General features: G+C 43.8%; 1 protein-coding gene across 1 annotated transcript in view; it reads right to left on the minus strand.

Moving 5' to 3' along the window:
* CNOT8 (CCR4-NOT transcription complex subunit 8) overlaps positions 1-20,194 on the minus strand; it is a 36,052-nt gene that overhangs the window by 1,841 nt on the left and 14,017 nt on the right. The window contains exons 3-6 of the mRNA XM_088475696.1: positions 18,483-18,676; positions 4,511-4,672; positions 3,182-3,326; positions 1,942-2,052 (exon numbers count right to left, since the gene is read on the minus strand). Of these exons, the coding sequence (XP_088331822.1) occupies positions 1,942-2,052; positions 3,182-3,326; positions 4,511-4,672; positions 18,483-18,676 (612 nt within the window). The remainder of the gene's footprint in view (positions 1-1,941; positions 2,053-3,181; positions 3,327-4,510; positions 4,673-18,482; positions 18,677-20,194) is intronic.

Consider the following 20,194-nt stretch of genomic DNA (forward strand, 5'->3'; position numbering starts at 1 on the left):
ATAAACTAGTCACCCAAAATATTAAAGGGAACCTTTGTAAAACACGGTCATAAATTTCCCCGTAATTGCAGCACCATTATCATTGCAGAATGGTTGCCAAGAAAGTGGGCACATGGAGGTATAATTGAAAAGCAAACATACAGATGTGTCCTCATACATCTATCCTCCTTGCGTGCTAAACAGCCATTCTAATCGCGCCATGCCGTGGCGTGACTTGGTAGCGCTGAGCGTATTTTAAGCAACTTTTTACCTTCAAATGAGTCTTATTCACACAGTGATGTGAATAGCTAGCACAAGCAGCTTCTGCTGATTAAAATTATATGCAGCGTGTTCTCTGTGCGTCTGCGGGTGTATCTGCATGTGAAATGCTACGATACAGTGTTACAGCCACTGACACTGCAGATACACCCACAAACGCACAGATACACCAGCAGAGAACATAGGCATTCTGCATATAATTTTAATCAGCAGAAGCTGCCTGTACTAGCTAGTCGCATCACTGTGTAAATAAGACGCATTTGGAGGTAAAAAGTCGCACGAAAGACACTCGGTGCTACCGAGTCACACGGAGCTCCCGCATTATGTGTGGTGCGACTTGTAGCACATGGAGGATAGATGTATGTGGACACTATTTAGAACTGTTGAATCAAAAAGCATGAACTTACGACAATGGATTAATTTTATATGTTTAATAAAAAGATTTTTTTCTAACTGTATTACAGTAAACCTTTTGTCTCCATTTCTTAAATAAAGGCACCACTACTTTGCACATCTATGACCAGACCCACTGTCTTCGCATTGATCTTTGTCAGTTTTACACAGGAATAATTATTATTAGGGTAAAACCAGACTTTTTATGCTTATTACAGTGGTTCCCAAATTGTGTGCCGTGGCACCCTTGGGTGTCTCAGGGCACTTGCAGGGGTGCCTCAAGTTGGTGGTTTAGTACCAAAGAAAATAATTTTTAGTCAGTGTGATAGACAAAAACAGTGGACAAATAGCCCTGTCAACCATCACATAACAGAACCTACGGGTGACATATATATAAGCACAGTTTACTTCATTTAATTTTTGCCGAATTTCTCAGAAAGAAACGCTTGGCCCAGGGGTGCCGTGGAAAACATGCTGATACTCTAGGGCACCGTGATTTGAAAGAATTTGGGAACCACTGGCTTATTAGGTTTGGTAAAATACTGACAAACAATACTCCATGCCACACGTGAGCTCTTCCTTCCGAAAAAAGCCCAAATTTCCCCTCCCTAAGCTCCATCGTTGAGAATGTCTGGTTTATCTATATAATGGCATACATATCATGTATTCCCCCTAACATACTGAACACATCCGCAGCCATAAAAACCACCTAGCGTGACCACCATGGATCTTCCTCCCCATTCTCTCATGGCCTCTGAGAAGACAGACGATAACTCCTCTATGATGTATAATATTTTGTACTCTGCTCTGTCTCCCCCCTTTCCGAATACCATTCCAATTACAGACTATTTTTAATAATAAAAAAAGTAGTTACCGAAAAGTCATCTAAAACTGGGTACACACTGGGCGATATACTGGCTGTTCAATAGACCGGCCAATATATTGCCAGTGCGTCGCCAGGGGGGAGTGTATCTCCGATATGTCTGTACTGCATTGTTCACAGACATCGCGTTGGCTGTGTAGTACAGCCGATTGTCGCTATATCTGCAGATATATCGGCGTATCTGGCTGTGTGTATAGGTGGTCCACCCGTACACTTGCTGCATGGACTGACATCACAGCTGGTCAGGCAAATTCAAGGGCCGACCCACCTATGACGTCAGGATGAGCGGCTGATCGGTAAGTGTGTATACTTATCTGAATCGGCCGCTCCGTGAGCGAGTCAGCCATCAAGTCGATCAAGTGTGTACCCAGCTTTAGAATGAGGTCCCCTTTATACACAAAGCTCACCTCTTTCATTCGGAAGAAAGCCATGCCAGTCAGCAGGGAGTCAGAACCTGCTTGATGCTGCCTACCAATCCTTTGGAGGTCCAATTGATCAGCAACCTCCTGCAAACCACCCTGTACAGTCAATCAAAAAAATAAAGGGAAAAAGCACTTATGAAGCAGGTGTTCTGAAATATGTGCACACAGAGGGAACTCTCATTTACTGAAATCCCTCTGCATTCGGCTAAGCTTCAGAAGGGCTACTATTGGCTGCTACATCTAAACCCATAATTAATCTCGTCTGCCGGGACCTGAGAGAGCAGACATTAAGCTAAACGAAGTGGACCAACAAGCTGGACACTTTCCTCTAAGTGAATACCAAAGGAGGACATCCCAGGATGTTAAGATTACTGTTAGTAGTACCGTATGGTGTTGTATATTCATCGCTTATATATGAATGATAATGAATGTTGAGCATACGGTCACATCGAAATTGGAAGTTAGAACTCTAGCTATAGGTCTATGATAGTGTACAGTCTTGGCTTGATTCTATTAGTGTACATTGAATTTTTATTCAGTAGTTTAAATGTTTGCATGTGCTTTTTCAACAATGTTATTAGGTCAGTAGACATGTATAGATTATTCTGAGAGTCAAAGGATTTCTTTTGGTGTTACGCAGCCACAATTGTTGTTATATTTTTTTAACCTGTAGCTAGAAAGCTTACACCAACCCAGCAAGCACCTCTAAACCCCCCTCTCTAGAAGGAGATCTTTGCTTTGGCTCATACAGTACTTGGAAGCCCATTTTTGCCCGAACTAAACTGCAAGCAATCTTCATATGACGGCGGGTTGATGTGAAAGACTGGCAGGAGGAACAAACGCGATGACCCTGGCTCCAGTCTAACCAGCTGCCAGATTCACTATCAACCTACAGCCCAGTCAGTTTCAGGCAGTAATCCATTCCACCTTGCCGTTTTTAGAGATGTGGATTTCTGGCAGCTCAAGTCAGGTGACGATGGGGTATGGTGCAAGTGATTTAATGAGGAAAGCCAAGTTAAGAAAGGGGTGAGGGTGTTGTTGGAATGGGAACATACACTTTAAGCCACGGGTAATGTATTGCTACCTGATTACAGTGGAGCCGGTCTTTAACCATTTAGAACTTTCAGCAGATACTAACAGATTCCGTACATTTCTAGTCCAGACATTTTAAAAACACCACATCTATGTGGCTGCAATTCTTTGCATTATATGAAATACACCTCACCTTCAGATTCTTGCAGCTCTTCATCAAATATTTGACATCGTAGATTGATGGGAAGAAGAGATTCAAAATATGGAAGAACTCATGTTCCTCCTCCGGCAGCCGTGAGTCTGTTAGAAGTTTCACCATATATCCAAAATCATACCCACTGCATAAGCCAAAAACAAACAACATCCTTACATAGCAGGACTGATCTCAGTATTACACACCGTCCCCGTTCAATGGATGTCCTATTAGGCAACAACCCGAAAAGTCCTAAAATGTTTGACACCCTTTTTTTAATCTGTAAATTTTATTTATTAGACAAGACATGTGTAACCATAACACAATATGTAAGTATAGAAAAAGTATAGGAGATACAGTAGTTTTGGAAAGATAAGCAGTTACTGGGCAGTGTCACATATGATTTGGATTGCTGCTCCCTCCTGGACCAGAAAACAACAGCGTAGTAAAGCAATGATACAGAAGTGCCCTCATACATCTAGCCTCAATACACCATGCACAGTGAGACGCCTAGCATGAACAAGTCGCCAGGTCCCGTGCGAATCTGCTTGCGCCAATCTACTTTTTCACCCGAAAATTGTCTTAGTAGCAATGCGATGCGACTAAGAAGCACCAGGAGACTTTGCTGATCAGTTTGATATGCGTAACATGTATATCTGTGTGCGACTGAGTCTATAAATTAAGCACAACGGATCTTGGCATGGAAAAAAGCCACGACCGCTGCAAAGTAGCACTTCGTATACAGCAGGGATGGGGAACCTCAGGCCCGGGGACCGTATAAGGCCCCCGGAATCATTTGGTCTGGCCCTTGGAGTATTTTGCTGCTAGCCTCATCTGGCTAGCAGGGTGCCTAGAATGGCACCCTACAGTCAGAATCTATGCAGCAGTGCCGCCTGGAACGTCCTTCGGACGCTTCAGACGTTCACACCGCTGCCCTTACAGCTGTAATCACTGGCAATTGTGGCCCCATCCCTGTGTGACATCACACGGAGAGGACATGGCCTGCATCAGGCCCGCGAAAAATAATATATATATCAAAATGGCCCTCGGCAGAAAAAAGGTTCCCCACCCCTGGTATACAGACTCAGTCGAACACAGATATAAAAGTGTTGCATGTCAAATTAATCGGTGCAGTCTCCTGGTGCGTCTTAGTCATATCACATTGAAATGCGAAGACGACACATTTTGGGGCAAAAAAGAAACTTGAGAGGGGCTGTATGGCGTGACTGCAGCAGCAATGTATGAGGACACATTTGCACATTGGGTCACCTGAACAACAGAACGCTGTTACTGTCACACCCTAGCAATTCTGAATCCTATAAACCTCACCTGTGGAATGAGAGCCACTTTACATTGTCACACAGAACCACCCCAGAGGTCATAAGCAGCTCAGCAAACGTCAGGGTGTCGATACCCTCCTCCTCATGCTTCTGGAACTGAAGCCCGGAATTTGCCAAAAGATCAATCGAGTCTTGAGAATACATATCTTCTCTGCAAGGACACAAAATAAAAACAAAATGAAAATTAAAAATACCTTTATGCGGAGCATACCTCAAATCTAATAATACGGGAAGGCACTGGGGAGCAGTCATATACAAAACTTTAATATTGTAATCTGTGCGCGCCATTAGACTCAGCAATATAGCACCTTGTCCAGCCAGCCCACAGGGACAGTTGTTGGGAATATTTCATGTCTACAGATTATAAATAAAATAGAACGCAAAATGTCATACGGAATAGGCAACACATTACTTCTAATGCGGTCCTGCAGATTCTTCATCAAACAAACAAAAAAAAAAACACACACACACACAAAACTCACATAGGGACGAGGTCCAGTATATGGGATAGCGACGATGTTGGAAAGTAGCGATTTGTATTGCCACCTGGATTTGTAACTAATAATTTTCTTACAATAAATGGCTATGGTATTGGTTGTCCAAACTTCGGGCCTGATTCAGAGCCGGACGCTATTAGCGCTCGCTCGTTCAGAAAAAGGGGGTGGCTATTCAAATGAACCGTTCGCTCTCTGCGGTCTGTTGCCGCCTCTATGTCTGAACGAGCGAACAAAACATGCTGACGTTTATTTGAAAAATACGCCCCCTGGCCGCTCGCATCATACGTCATGTCCGCTATTTATTAGATTAATCGAGTACATCGAACAGCGTATGAACTGCTCGCTATTCTTGTGTATATTGCGAGCAGTTCTGACTATAAAACAACCAAGTGACGTGGTCAATAACGCTGCTGTATTAATTATGCACACCCATAAAACGCCCGTTTTGACCTTTAAGCACGCCTGCGTTCTGAATTCCACTCTCCGTTTTCAAGCACCTTCCCCTGTTACCACCCACATATGCCTCCCTCTGTCACTCAAAATAGCAGGCATTCGCTATATAGCGAACAAACGATTTTCGGACGCACTGACTGGTTCGCGCATGCGTATTACAAACCGTACGCATGCGCAGATGGGCGAACATCTCTCGGAACGAGCGTACTGCCGCTTACGAGCGGCTCTGAATGAGGTCCTTTGTTCCATTACAAGCATTCAAACTCACTAAAAAAGTGCTTTAGTCGGGATAACTTTCATTTTAACAGGTGTTTGTGGAATAAAATAAGACGTTCTTGTGGGCTTTGTTTAACGAAGATCCTAATGGCCGCTTTGCCCAGGTGGGATGTAGAAGGCAGAAGTCTACTTTACAAATAATTCCTGCCTGAAGATGTGCCCATTTCTCAAAAACACCCCCTACACCCCAAAGTAGCAGTGTTCCCCAGATGGATTCAGGGAAATGCAGTTCACAGTAAATACCAAAAACAAAAATTAATATAATATAATATATATATGTATAGGTGATGGACGGAACTCCAGGACTGGTATACCAAAATCAAGAAACACTGTCTAATGTGTAGTCAACGTTTCAGAGCATCTCAGCTCTTATCAAGACACAATGAAAAAATAACATGCAACAAACAAACATATATACATACCATAATCACCCTGGTGCTCGTGTCACGCCGACCCGTTCGAGTCCCGATGACGTCATGGGCACGCATAGCGCTGGCGCTCGGTGACTCACAGGGGGGGGGGGGGGCGCATGGATTCCCGTGTATACCATCATTATGGCAACTAGGGAAAGCAGTACAACCATTAAGTAACAGTACGATATCAGGTATCAATAATAATAGGCTATATCCATGATGGGCTTTAAAACGATCACCTAACACTAATGGGCAAGTTGAGTCCCACATCATATCATGTGTATAGAGTATATCAATGCCAAAGGGCAGCATAATCATAAAATCCAAACAGCCAGCTCTATCCGAGCAGCCAAATAACCAGCAAACCTAGTAATTGGAAAATACATACAATAATATCGAGATGAACGCAAAAAAGTGCCCGTAAGTAATCAAAGGACACAATGTATCAAAAAACAGATAAACAGATCACGGCAGAGTAGAACATTACAAAAAACGATTAAAGAAAACAATTCAAAGACAACATTTCAGTCAATTCCAGCGGATGCACGGTTTGCACAGTATGAATCCAATAGGCTTCTTTTTGAAGCAAAATGTGGTCTCTGTCACCTCCTCTCAAGTTGGGGGGCACCCAATCAATCAATCAATCATTTTGTATTTAATGGTGGAGACACTATGATGGAAATCCTTGAAGTGTTTGGCCACAGGCTGGTCCGATCCTCTGCCTTCAATAGCCGCTCTAATGTTGGAGCGGTGCAGTGCCATCCTCTCTTTAAATTGACGAGAAGTTTTGCCCACATAAAGCATGCCACACGGGCACCTGACTACATACACTACAAACTTGCTGGAACATGTCAAGGGATATTTAATAAGGAACTTATTACCAGATCTAGGGTGATAAAATGCATTGCCTGTTTCTAAAAAACTGCATGTGATGCACCCAATACATTTATAATTTCCAGCAGGACGAGTCAAAAAATTAGAAGAAGATGTCTTAGTGAACTGGCTTACATCATTGTGTACCACACTGTCCTTAATATTCCTCCCTCTCTTATAAGAGGTTAAAATGGAAGAACCTTGAAGGACAGGTAATTTTGGGTCATTGGCAACAATTGGCCAGATCTCATTAGCTGAACGTATAAATTGTCTGCTGGTTGTAGTAAATTGCTGGGTCCAAACAACTTTATTGGACCTGTCTTTAGGTCCACGGGGAGTCAACGCCTGGATTCTAGAGACAGCCAATACCTTATCCTTTGCCCTTTTCAGTGTGTTAAGAATTTTCGAGACATGTTGTCAATTTGTAGTATAGCATCACTTCTATCGCTACAGATTCTCAGATTCTGAGAAATTGAGAATACGGAAGTCCCAATTTCAAAGATGCTGGATGATGGCTACTAGCTTGCAAAGTGGTATTACGATCTGTAGGTTTATAGAACAGAGTGGTTTGAAGCTCATATGAATCACTTTGATTGATGGTGACATCCAAGTAGTGGACTGAGCTATAGCTGTACTCAAAAGTAAATTTAATAGCATGTTGTTTGTTGTTAAGGTCAGTCATTAACTGTAAAAATCGTTCCAAAGACCCCGACCACAGGAAAAAGAGGTCATCTATATATCTTGAGTAACCCTTAATATACTGGACAATATTGGGATCTAACAAAAAGAATTCATCTTCGACTCCAAACATATAAATGTTAGCGAAACTAGGCGCTACGCAAGAACCCATAGCACACCCAGTTCGTTGGGTGTATATCTTGCTATCAAATAGGAAAGAGTTCCTGGTCAGGGTGTGTTCTAGAAGGGCCGCAAAAAATCCAGAATCTGGTCCAACATAATCAGGATGGTTACTAATAAAATTCTTAGTGGCTTGAATACCATCCTTCTGCGGTATACTTGTGTACAGACTGCAAACATCAATGGTACACATCAGATGTTGGGTAGGTAAAGGTGATATATTTTGAAGTCTCAGAATAAACGCAGTGGTATCTTTGAGGTACGACTGTTTGGAGCTGAGCAGGGGCTGTAAATAGGAATCCAGGAATTTAGAGATCCCATAATATAATGAATCCCTGGCAGCTATAATCAGTCTGCCAGGAGGAGAACAAGCGTCTTTATGAAGTTTAGGGATTGTATAAAAAGTTGGGATCTTTGGTGACTTGTTTGAGAGCATCCCGGATGATAGGGGAAATAACTTTATTTACAGTTGCTTGATCTAATAATTCACATAATTCTAATTTGAAGTTATTGGTAGGATCTTCTTGCATCAGTTCATAGACTGATTTGTCTGATAATTGTCGGTAACATTATTGTTTGTATGCTGTCAAATCTTGTATAACTATTCCGCCCCCTTGTCAGCGGGGCGCATAACAATGTCCTTGTAACTGCCCAATTGTTGTAATGCTTGGGCTTCATTACGTGCCAAATTTTGATGGATAGACAAATCTGTAGGGGTATACTTAGATATGACATGATCCATGTGATTGGTAAAGCATTTAATGCTCAAATTGGTTGACTGTGGAATAAAAGTAGACTTCTTGTAAACTGGAACAGTCGACGAGATATTTTCTGTTGTACCAAAAAATTATTTCAGCTTTAATCTCCTATCAAATTTAAAGAGGTCTATTTTGTTCTGAAAAGTATTCGCAAAACAAGTAGGGACAAACGATAAACCTTTGTTTAGAACATTAATTTCATCCGTAGTTAAGATCCTAGCCTACAAATTGAAGACTAGGTCTTCCTTGGGTGTGTCTTTTTTTGCCTTCCTCGCCCATTCCCCCCCGCGCATGGTGCGGGTTCTCTGGTTAAATCCAGGGTGGCACGAGTCGCCACCCCTAAAGGGGGCTTCTGACTTGAGATGGAGGTAGCCGTATCTGCACATTCCGTATCACTGGAAGAGATGGCTCCACTAGAGTTATCTGTTTCCAGTGGAAATCTCTTCTGTCTTCTAAATTTAGGGCGTCTATCCCGAGTTTGACCTCTATTATACGCCCAACTATATACCTTACATTCGGCGTAATCACGCGTCACTGTCTGTAATTTAGATTTTTTAAATTGTATTAAGTCAGTGCGGTATTTCTTAATCTGCAAGGTTAATTTATTCAGCCCATCTTGTGACATATCTGACCTGATATTGGCCAGATGTGCCGATTCAAAAGCAGAGATTTTTTCTTTAACTAAAGTCAGCTCTCTCCGTGATTCCTCAATTACTAACAGAATTAAATCGAAGGAGCATTTATTGAGGACGGCAGCCCATGTTTGGAGTCGAAGATGAATTATTTTTGTTAGATCCCAATATTGTCCAGTATATTAAGGGTTACTCAAGATATATAGATGACATCTTTTTCCTGTGGTCGGGGTCTTTGGAACGATTTTTACAGTTGATGACTGACCTTAACAACAAACAACATGCTATTAAATTTACTTTTGAATACAGCTATAGCTCAGTCCACTACTTGGATGTCACCATCAATCAAAGTGATTCATATGAGCTTCAAACCACTCTGTTCTATAAACCTACAGATCGTAATACCACTTTGCAAGCTAGTAGCCATCATCCAGCATCTTTGAAATTGGGACTTCCGTATTCTCAATTTCTCAGAATCTGGAGAATCTGTAGCGATAGAAGTGATGCTATACTACAAATTGACAACATGTCTCGAAAATTCTTAAAACACTGAAAAGGGCAAAGGATAAGGTATTGGCTGTCTCTAGAATCCAGGCGTTGACTCCCCGTGGACCTAAAGACAGGTCCAATAAAGTTGTTTGGACCCAGCAATTTACTACAACCAGCAGACAATTTATACGTTCAGCTAATGAGATCTGGCCAATTGTTGCCAATGACCCAAAATTACCTGTCCTTCAAGGTTCTTCCATTTTAACCTCTTATAAGAGAGGGAGGAATATTAAGGACATTGTGGTACACAATGATGTAAGCCAGTTCACTAAGACATCATCTTCTAATTTTTTGACTCGTCCTGCTGAAAATTATAAATGTATTGGGTGCATCACATGCAGTTTTTTAGAAACAGGCAATGCATTTTATCACCCTAGATCTGGTAATAAGTTCCTTATTAAATATCCCTTGACATGTTCCAGCAAGTTTGTAGTGTATGTAGTCAGGTGCCCGTGTGGCATGCTTTATGTGGGCAAAACTTCTCGTCAATTTAAAGAGAGGATGGCACTGCACCGCTCCAACATTAGAGCGGCTATTGAAGGCAGAGGATCGGACCAGCCTGTGGCCAAACACTTCAAGGATTTCCATCATAGTGTCTCCACCATTAAATACAAAATGATTGATTGGGTGCCCCCCAACTTGAGAGGAGGTGACAGAGACCACATTTTGCTTCAAAAAGAAGCCTATTGGATTCATACTGTGCAAACCGTGCATCCGCTGGAATTGAATGAAATGTTGTCTTTAATCGTTTTTTGTAATGTTCTACTCTGCCGTGATCTGATTATCTGTTTTTTGATACATTGTGTCCTTTGATTACTTACGGGCACTTTTTTGCGTTCATCTCGATATTATTGTATGTATGTATATTATGGTTTCCAATTACTAGGTTTGCTGGTTATTTGGCTGCTCGGATAGAGCTGGCTGTTTGGATTTTATGATTATGCTGCCCTTTGGCATTGATATACTCTATACACATGATATGATGTGGGACTCAACTTGCCCATTAGTGTTAGGTGATCGTTTTAAAGCCCATCATGGATATAGCCTATTATTATTGATACCTGATATCGTACCGTTACTTAATGGTTGTACTGCTTTCCCTAGTTGCCATGGTGATGGTATACACGAGAATCCACGCCCCTCCCCTGTGAGTCACCGAGCGCCAGCGCTATGCGTGCCCATGACGTCATCGGGACTCGAACGGGTCGGCGTGACACGAGCACCAGGGTGATTATGGTATGTATATATGTTTGTTTGTTGCATGTTATCTTTTCATTGTGTCTTGATAAAAGAGCTGAGATGCTCTGAAACGTTGACTACACATTAGACATTGTTTCTTGATTTTGGTATACCAGTCCTGGAGTTCCGTCCATCACCTATACTTAGATTTGAGCTTGTCTCTGGAGAGGAACCCGGGCCAGCTGTAATATTATCCGTCCATGAGTGCCGGTCGTTTCCATTGTTTTTTATATATATAATTTCTCCAACACCCATGCTGGGGAATCAGAGTCAATGCGTCTGTAAATGAAATGTAAACCACCCACAAAGCTGGCATCAGTTGTCACAATAATCCACTCGCTGATAGAGGACATCCCTGAGACAGATCTTATCCATAAATAGGTGGGCTACATAGGACAGCTCAAAAATAGTAATCTGAATATCCAAACAATGATTTACCCGATTTCATCTAGCTCTGACAGATTCTGGAGTGAAAACGAAATTGAGCGAATAGGACAGCTTCTAAGCAGGACACCAAGCTCCCAAGCATTTTCATGCACTGGAAATGAAATACCATATCGCAGGGATAGGCAACGTGTGGCACTCCAGTCACACATCCCAGCATGCCCTGCCATTGTTTAGATGTTAGGGCAGGCTAAAACTGTAGTAAGGCATGCTGGGATATGTAGATTCACTCGTTGCCTACACCTGCTCATCTACTGACAACAGACCTGTCTCTTGACAGCTGCAACTTTCTCCTCTGTCAGAAAAACCCTGTTAGAAACAGTGTCAAACAAAAGACCTTAGAAAGTCATGTCTTTGTCTGCAGCACCAGTTGTAAACGTTCAGAGAAAATACTCGGACGTTATTGTGAAGATTGTTGCGGTATTAGATGCTGTTATCTTTGGAGGGCAAAGTAGCCAGGCCATCATAATCAGGACTCTAAATATTTGTGGGCCTGTGGCAAGTCCGAACGGAACATCTGGGAAGGCAGCGTGCACACTTCCCGAATGGAAATGTTGTGGTTGGCAGTCTTTACGTCTGGGGACGCATGGAACTCCCTCTTCTCCATTCTGTTTATTCATAAAGAAACTGAATATTGCAAAGTTCAAGATGAAGTTCAAGATAGGGTGGAAAAACAGATCAGGCTTTCGGACAAGAAAATAGGATTTTGGCACATACCGGTAAATCCTTTTCTCTGATTCCACAGGGGACACTGGAGGTGCTTACGCTGGGGTATAGAGGCGTGGATAACTGGAGCCGGCACTTTAAATAATTTAGTAGTGTGAAGCTCCTCCCCCTCTATGCCCCATCAGCCCTCAGTTTAGAAAATGAAGACCGAGGGGAGATGGAGAACAAGCGGAGTAGGAAAAGGAGAGAAGAACATACAACATACAGAACAAGCCGAACAGGCAGGCAAAGAGCGCAGAGGTGGGCGTCCAGTGTCCCCTGTGGAATCAGAGAAAAGGATTTACCGGGAGGTACCAAAATCCCATTTTCTCTTTCATCCACTAGGGGACACTGGAGGTGCTTACGCTGGGAACGTCCCAAAGTTTTCCCCACGGGCGGGAGCGCTCTGAGGCCTGCAGAACTAAGCGGCCAAACCGGGATGCCGAAGTAGCAAACATATCAAATTTGTAAAACTTGACAAACATGTGAACTGAAGACTAGGAGGCCGCACGGCACAATTGTGACGTGGAGGCTCCTCTACCGGCCGCCCATGACGCACCCACAGAACGTGTGGAGTGAGCCGAAATGGACGAAGGAGGCAGACGGTCGGCACTAACATAAGCCAGATGAATAGTCAGCCGAATCCAACGTGCCAAAGTCTGCTTAGACGATGGCCAACCCCTCCGAACAGCATCATAGCGGACAAAAAGTGACTCAAACTTAAGGAGGGACGCTGTCCTGGCAACATAGGTGCGGAGAGCCGTAACCACATCCAAGGCAGAAGAACCACCAGAGTCCTCCACCAACGACGGTACCACAATAGGCTGATTGATATGAAAAGCCGACACAATATTGGGAAGGAAGTTCCACCCTATTAGTTCCGCCCTATTAGCATGAAACACAAGGTAAGGTGGCTTATCAGACATAGCCCCCCATTCTGAAGCTCTACGAGCCGAAGCGAGAGCCAGGAGGAGGATCGTCTTCCAAGACAGGTACTTAAGATCAACATCCTCCAAAGGTTCAAACATGGGCGACTGAAGAAACAGAAGCACTAAGTTTAGATCCCAGGGAGCTATTGGAGGTACGAAAGGGGGCTGCGCGCAAGACCCCTTAAAGAACGTCAGCATCTCAGGAATGAAGGCCAATTTCCTTTGAAAGGAAAATGGAAAGGTCACAGACTTGCACCTTTAAGGCTCCTAGACGAAGGTCAGAATCCAGACCTGTCTAAAGGAAAAGCAGAAACCGTGGATAAACTAAAAGTCCTAGACGGAAGACCCCGACCAGAACACCATGAGATATAAGCACGCCAGAAGCGATGATCATGCGCAGCCGAAAACTGGCTTCCTGGCACGTATCATGGTGGGAATAACCGCGTCTGGGATGGCACTGCGTCTTAGGATATCGGTTTAAAGAGCCACCCCGTTAAACGCAGTTGCGCTAAATTGGGGTGGATGAAAAAAAACCCTGATGTAGAAGATCCGGGCGCATAGGAAAGGACCACGGATCGTCTGTCAATAGGGACCGAAGGTCCGAGAACCAACCTCTCCGCAGCCAGTTCTCAGCCACGAGAATTACAGAGGCCGTCTCTTGTTTATCCATTTTTAGAAGACAAGGAAGACGCGGAATCGGAGTGAAAAGGTAAACGAAGTCGTAGATCCACTGACTTGTCAGAGCGGCTACTGCTTCCGTCTGCGGATCTCGAGTTCTTGACACGTATACTGGGAGCTGACAATTCAGTCGTGACGCCATGAGGTTCACCTGAGGACATCCCCATCGATGTATCAGCGCACTGAACACGTCTGGATGAAGCTTCCATTCTGGATATCCTGTCGAGTTAGATAATCTGCCTCCCAGTTGTTCACACCCGGGATGAATACCGCCGACAGGAATACAGACTGGTTCTCGGCCCACCGGAGGATCTGAGTTACTTCTCGCATAGCCATGCGACTCCGAGTTCTTCCTTGGCCGTTGATGAAAACGACTGCCGCCGCGTTGTCGGACTGAACTCTTACCGGATGAGCCCTTAGAAACTCTGTTGCCTCTATCAGAGCATTGTTCGCTCTGAGTTCCAACGCATTTATGGCCCACTTCTGTTCTAGAGGGGACCCTTGATCCTGAAAGTGGTAATCGAGGACTACTGCTCTCCATCCTCGGAGGCTGGCATCCGTAGTTACGATGATACAGTTCCACACTTCGAATCTCCGGCCTGCTAAAAGATTGGTGGATTGCGTCCACCAGAGAAGGCCACTCTGGTAACCGGGCTCAGACGGTTCTGTCGCTGTAGAAGCAGATGAGACCCTGACCCCTGGAGTGAAACCGGCCGAACTGTAGTGCCTCGAAAGCAGCTACCATCTTTCCTAAGAGACGCAGACAAAGAAGCATTGACACCTTCTTTGGTCTGAGGACCAGCTGGACTAACCACCAGATATCTCTGGACTTGTCTGTTGGAAGAAAAAAAAAAATCCTCTGTGATTGATCTGATAGAAGAGATTCCGATGGAGCCTTGAGCAACAGATCATCCAAATAATGGATTATGTTCACTCCTGATGAACAAAGGAGAGCGATCATGACTGACATGAGTTTGGTGAATATACGGGGAGCAGAGGATAACCCGAACGGCAACTGGTAATGATCTTTCAATATGGCAAAGTGCAGAAAAGATTGGTGTGGTTACCATGGGAACATGGAGATAAGCATCCTTGATATCGAGGGATAATAGGAACCCCCCTGGTTCCAAGCTCGCAACAACGGACTGCAGAAATTCCATTTTGAAACGATACATCTTTAGATACAGGTTTAAGGACTTGAGGTTCAAGATGGGTCTGACCGCACCCTCCGGTTTGGGCACTACAAACAGGCTTGAGTAAAACCCCATACCTCGCTGATGCTCCGGAACTAACACAGATGACACTACTAGAGACCTGATAGCCTCCTGTAGAACTTGAAATTCTTGCAAGCGGGCTCCGACCGCAGGAGACCCCAGGTGGGATGGAAAACAGTCATGCCACCTGTTTCTCAGCTGGTTTAGGTTCTGGTCTACGTGCAACCGTGTGTGGACGACCTCTACCTCCTCTCGGTTGCGTAGATGCACCTCTGGCTCTACCATGAAAGGAATGAGGGACTCGAAAGGAATGAAACGAAGGTCCAGTATAAGGTCTTCTGGGATCTGGAGCAGTAGATGGGAGGAAAGAGGACTTACCCCCCCGTTGCCTGAGATATCCACTTGTCCAATTCCAGGCCAAAAAGCATGTCACCCGTGAATGGTAAACCCTCAACCGCACGCTTGGACTCTGCGTCCGCCTGCTAAGCACGCAACCACAGAGCTCTGCATCCTGAAATAGCAGATGCAGATATGCGAGCACTAATCTAATATCCTTAGAAGCTTCTCCCAAGTAAACTGCAGACTCACGGATGTGTTCTGCTAATAGACGTAATTCTGCTCTGGAAGTACCCGAGTCCAAACCTGAATAAACTGGTCAGCCCAGCAAACCACAGCCTTGTTAACCCGGGCGGTAACAAGGGTAGGACTAAGTTGAGCTCCCATTGCGGTATATATAGATCTTAGTGTTGTCTCCAACTTACGATCCAAAGTGTCCTTTAAAACAGTAGCTCCCGCCACCGGAAGTGCTGTTTTCTTAGTGAGACGGGAAACAGACGCATCTACAGGAGGAGGTGTTTCCCACTTCTCAATCATGGATGATGGAAAAGGGGAGCTAGACGGAAAACTACGCCCAGATGCAGAACAGGTGCTATATCTCTGCACCATCTCTGGATACACATTAAATAGTCAGTAGACGTGGGATCTGAACCAAGGTCTTGAAATTTGGAAGTGTCTCCAGGCCACTGATAACTTCTTGTAAAACTTCCTCCAATTCACCCTCTACGGTATCCTCTGTGGCGAGGAATTCTTCGCCCGAATCTTCTGACTGGAGAACAGTCATTAGAGTACGCTTTTGAGACGGGCTTTAGTAGGAAGTGGAGGGTGTAGGCACCACTGTACCCATCACCTGAACCAGGGTGTCTAGAGACATGGTTAAGTCAGCTACCCAGGGAGGTTGAGACCTGCGCGCCTCAGCCAACTCCGATGTTAAATCTGACATAACTCCTACCAGATCAGTGGCCCATGGCGGAGAAGGATAGCTAGTAATCGCCATCTGTGAATCCGTTGTTATACAAGCATCACATAACGTGGACCCAGTGGCATGTGGCTTGGTTTGTTGTTACACTTGGAACAGACAAACAGCCTTTGATAAGCCTTGGTTCTGTTGGACATGGTACACACAGTCACTCAGAGAAACAGCATAAAACAGAAAAGACACAGACATATAAAAACAAGAAGGCTGTGGGACACAGAGGAGGAGAAACCCCCCTCCCACAGATCAGATTCCCCTGCACTTACACCCCAGTTAGTTACAGCCTCTTTACCACGGATGTAATCAGGGGATGTTGTCCTGCAGCACAGGAATGGCAGCAGAGGAATCCAGCCTTCTGCCTCTCTTACACTGCAATCCCCTTTATAGAGATGCAGGATGAGCTGCTGTGTATGAAATAACGGCAGCCCTGCTGTTATACAGTCGCTTGCCATGTAGGGGAGAGAGATCCGCGCTGCCTTTAAGTTCCGCCCCCGTTCTTTATGCCCTAAAGGGCCATCAACCTCCTTACAAGATGGCTTCTGTGGCCATTAACCTAAATAAATAAAATATATGTGTTGCTGGAGCACAGCAAATTGTGACCAGCTCCTAGTAGGCACATTTTCTAAACTGAGGGCTGATGGGGCACAGAGGGGGAGGAGCTTCACACTTCTAAATTATTTAAAGTGCCGGCTCCAGTTATCCACGCCTCTATACCCCAGCGTAAGCACCTCCAGTGTCCCCTAGTGGATGAAAGAGAAACAGGTTGGACTAGAGCCCCAACCCATCCTGTTCTTTTGCCTCCGACTTTAGTAGGAACTGTATGGTCACTTGGAGAGCATGATGTATTGAGTAGTCTCCTGGCACAGGAGTGACAAAGGAGCTTTTGAGAGGAGATCCCATGAGGTTGAGAATGTAACTCCTATTAATGATACCTCCCACCCATATAAAATGGAAGCCATCCACTGCTCCCGAAACAGCAAACAGCCACCCACCACAAATCTATCTGGGTGGGTAAAGTGCTTTTCACAGTTTTGAAACTGAGTGGCCATGACATCTAAACCTGGTCCAAACAGAACTGAACCAGTAAATGCCAGTGCCTACTGAACCTTTTCGGACTCCGTATCCACCATCCAAAACTTAAGCCACAGTGTGCTTTTGGCTGTTATAGCCAAAGCTGAAATTCATGATGAACGAAACAGCCATATTCATAACTTCTTCCTCCAAGGAAGTTAAGTAGTCTTTAGTATTATCAGTTCTGTCCACCATTACCCCGCTTTGCTTGGCCAATCAACTGCCAATACTCGGGATTGCAGCTCCTGCCAATACACAAATTGATTTAACCTTACACTCAGGTACATCTATCTCTTGGAAATTGAGTATTTGGCAGGTGGTCAGCACCAAATCATCTACACCTTGTTTTGTAGAAGGCTCCTGCTTCCAACCAGATATGTCCTCAAAGAGTGAGCCAGAATCTACAAAGGTTAGATTCATCCTGAAAATGAGCCCATGCAGAAGCAGATTGCATGCAGGATTTAGGTGAAGATGCCTCACAGACGGTCCTGTGAGGATGCCATTAAGTTCAATCCCTTTTGCATGGACGTGACCCAAGTGAGTTCTGAAAACTGCACCTGAGACACCAATTGGTCAAAAACTTTTTTCTTTTTTTTTTTTATCCAGTTCCTGCTCTCCTTGTAATCACAATCATTCACAGTTGGAAAGGATGTAGCCTAGATAGCAGAAGTAATAGCAAGTTGATGTAAGGGACACACTGCAGTAATGCCAAATTTTTTCACTTCATAATTCAGCCGATAGAGCCAGGCATTCTACATTTATTGATTTCTTATCAATACTGGTCATATTTTGGTGAATTTTTAAGAAACCATTAAACTAATTGGTACCATGCAAATGAAAAGTAAAGCAAACATGGTGCTTACTTAATAAAATAATACAATGTTAACTAAACTGCAGTAACCCATAGCAACCAGATTCTGCTCCCCATTGTTTTTTCTTGCAAAGTTTAAGAATTGACAAATGTCGTAGTTGGCTTGTGTTACACTGTATTTGGGGATATAGCACTTAGTAATTAAAGAAGTCCGAGGTGAGCTCATATTTCAGAGTTTACAAAACTTACGTGAGGTTAAACTTGAAGTTGAACTGCCATGTGTTAGTACCGGGTGGGTATTCCCCCTTCTCATTCATGAAGGTGAGCCCCAGTTGTATAATCTTTAGAAGATCCACATTGCAGCGCAGCAGCTGGTACTGATAGTCTATAGTGCTTCTAAACTCCCCGATCGGCCTCACGACTACACCAGGAAACTCTGTGTCCTATAGAAACAAAGAAATATAGATAAACATTCTTGCAGGCATATTATCTTCCTAATGTCCCTGTCTCAATAAAAAGGTCAGAGGAAATCACTAATTGTTTACTTTTATAGATTTATGTCAAAAAAAAAAAAAAAAATAATCAATAAACCAAGAATCTCTAGCGACCCTGAGGAGTTGCATCTATCCAGTTTTTGGTCAGTATCTTTACATAATTCTAAAGTCAGTTTCTTGATTTTCTTGTTAGGCTACATAACCAAAACACACACACACACAGACCCAAAACAACCAGTGCGTTGTTGGTACATTTAGGGGTCAAATCGATTACGTGCGAGTTGGGTCCTGCAAACCGCTTTCACAGAGAATTTGCACTGCAAATAGCATTTTGCCAGCAAATTTGCGTTTTTTGTGTGCATCCCCTTGAGCAGGCGAAGAGGAAGGGAAAATCTTTATTTTAAAACTAAAAATGTCAGGACCTCTGGTACACCCCTCCCAATTAATAATTAGGCATTTGGAGGGTTTAAATAAAGACATCAAATTTCAGATGAATTTCTCTAAACAGCTCAATAATGGGCTAAAATATGTGAGACAGGTACATAGATGTGTAAATGATGCGGGACAGGTACGTGGAGGTGTAAATAGTATTAATTCTAGCACCCCGCACCTGTCACAAACAGTGTAGATCCTCTTTCTTGTCTGGGGTGTCGCTCACTGCACTGGGGCATCTAGAGCACACTGGTCTGTATCTCAGCAGGTTGTTGCATCAGCGGTGTGTGGTAGAAGCACCAGAGCAGAGTGCGACACCTCAGGCAGGAAAGAACAACTATATGGGTTGTGATAGGTGCAGGTTGCTAGAATGAACACTATATAAATTATGCGGACAGTTACGTGGAGGTGTAAATTATGTGGGACAGGAACATGGAGTTGTAAATTATGTGGGACAGGAACATGGCGTTATTGTATTGACAGGAGAGGGGTTTTTTGATCTTGCAGATAAAAGGTAAAAAGTGTTTATTCTAGGGATGTGCAGGCTCGGATAGGTTCGAGTTTGCACGTGGAGTTCGGATTTTTCCCTCCAAAAAAACGGAACTCAGAAAGAGGCAAAACGTCATCTTACATGGACGAACATCATCATTCCTGGACTTTTGTCTGGGGTGCACGCATTAATGCGAAGTATGTGAGTTTCATGAAACTAACTTGCACCTAACTGAATTGACTCCTTAGAGATTCTAGCTCAGTGATTTTCAACCTTTTTCAACTCAAGGCACACTACGCAAGATTTTAAAATTGCCAAGGCACACCATCCGGCAATACGGCGTGCGTGACCTATGAAAAAACATATATATTGGCTACAACACCCATCACATTGCTCCCCACAGGAGAAAAAACAACCTTGGCTGGCCCCCACAGAAACAAGCAAAAAAAAAACAAACACATTGGTCCCACTGAAAAAAAAAAAAACCCTAGCTGGTCCCCACAGAGAAATATCATTGACCAACAAAAAAACAAAAACATGTCCCT

This window comes from Taudactylus pleione, unplaced genomic scaffold (assembly GCF_031769625.1).
Source record: "Taudactylus pleione unplaced genomic scaffold, aTauple2 ptg000176l, whole genome shotgun sequence".
In the NCBI taxonomy this organism is placed as follows: Eukaryota; Metazoa; Chordata; class Amphibia; order Anura; family Myobatrachidae; genus Taudactylus; species Taudactylus pleione.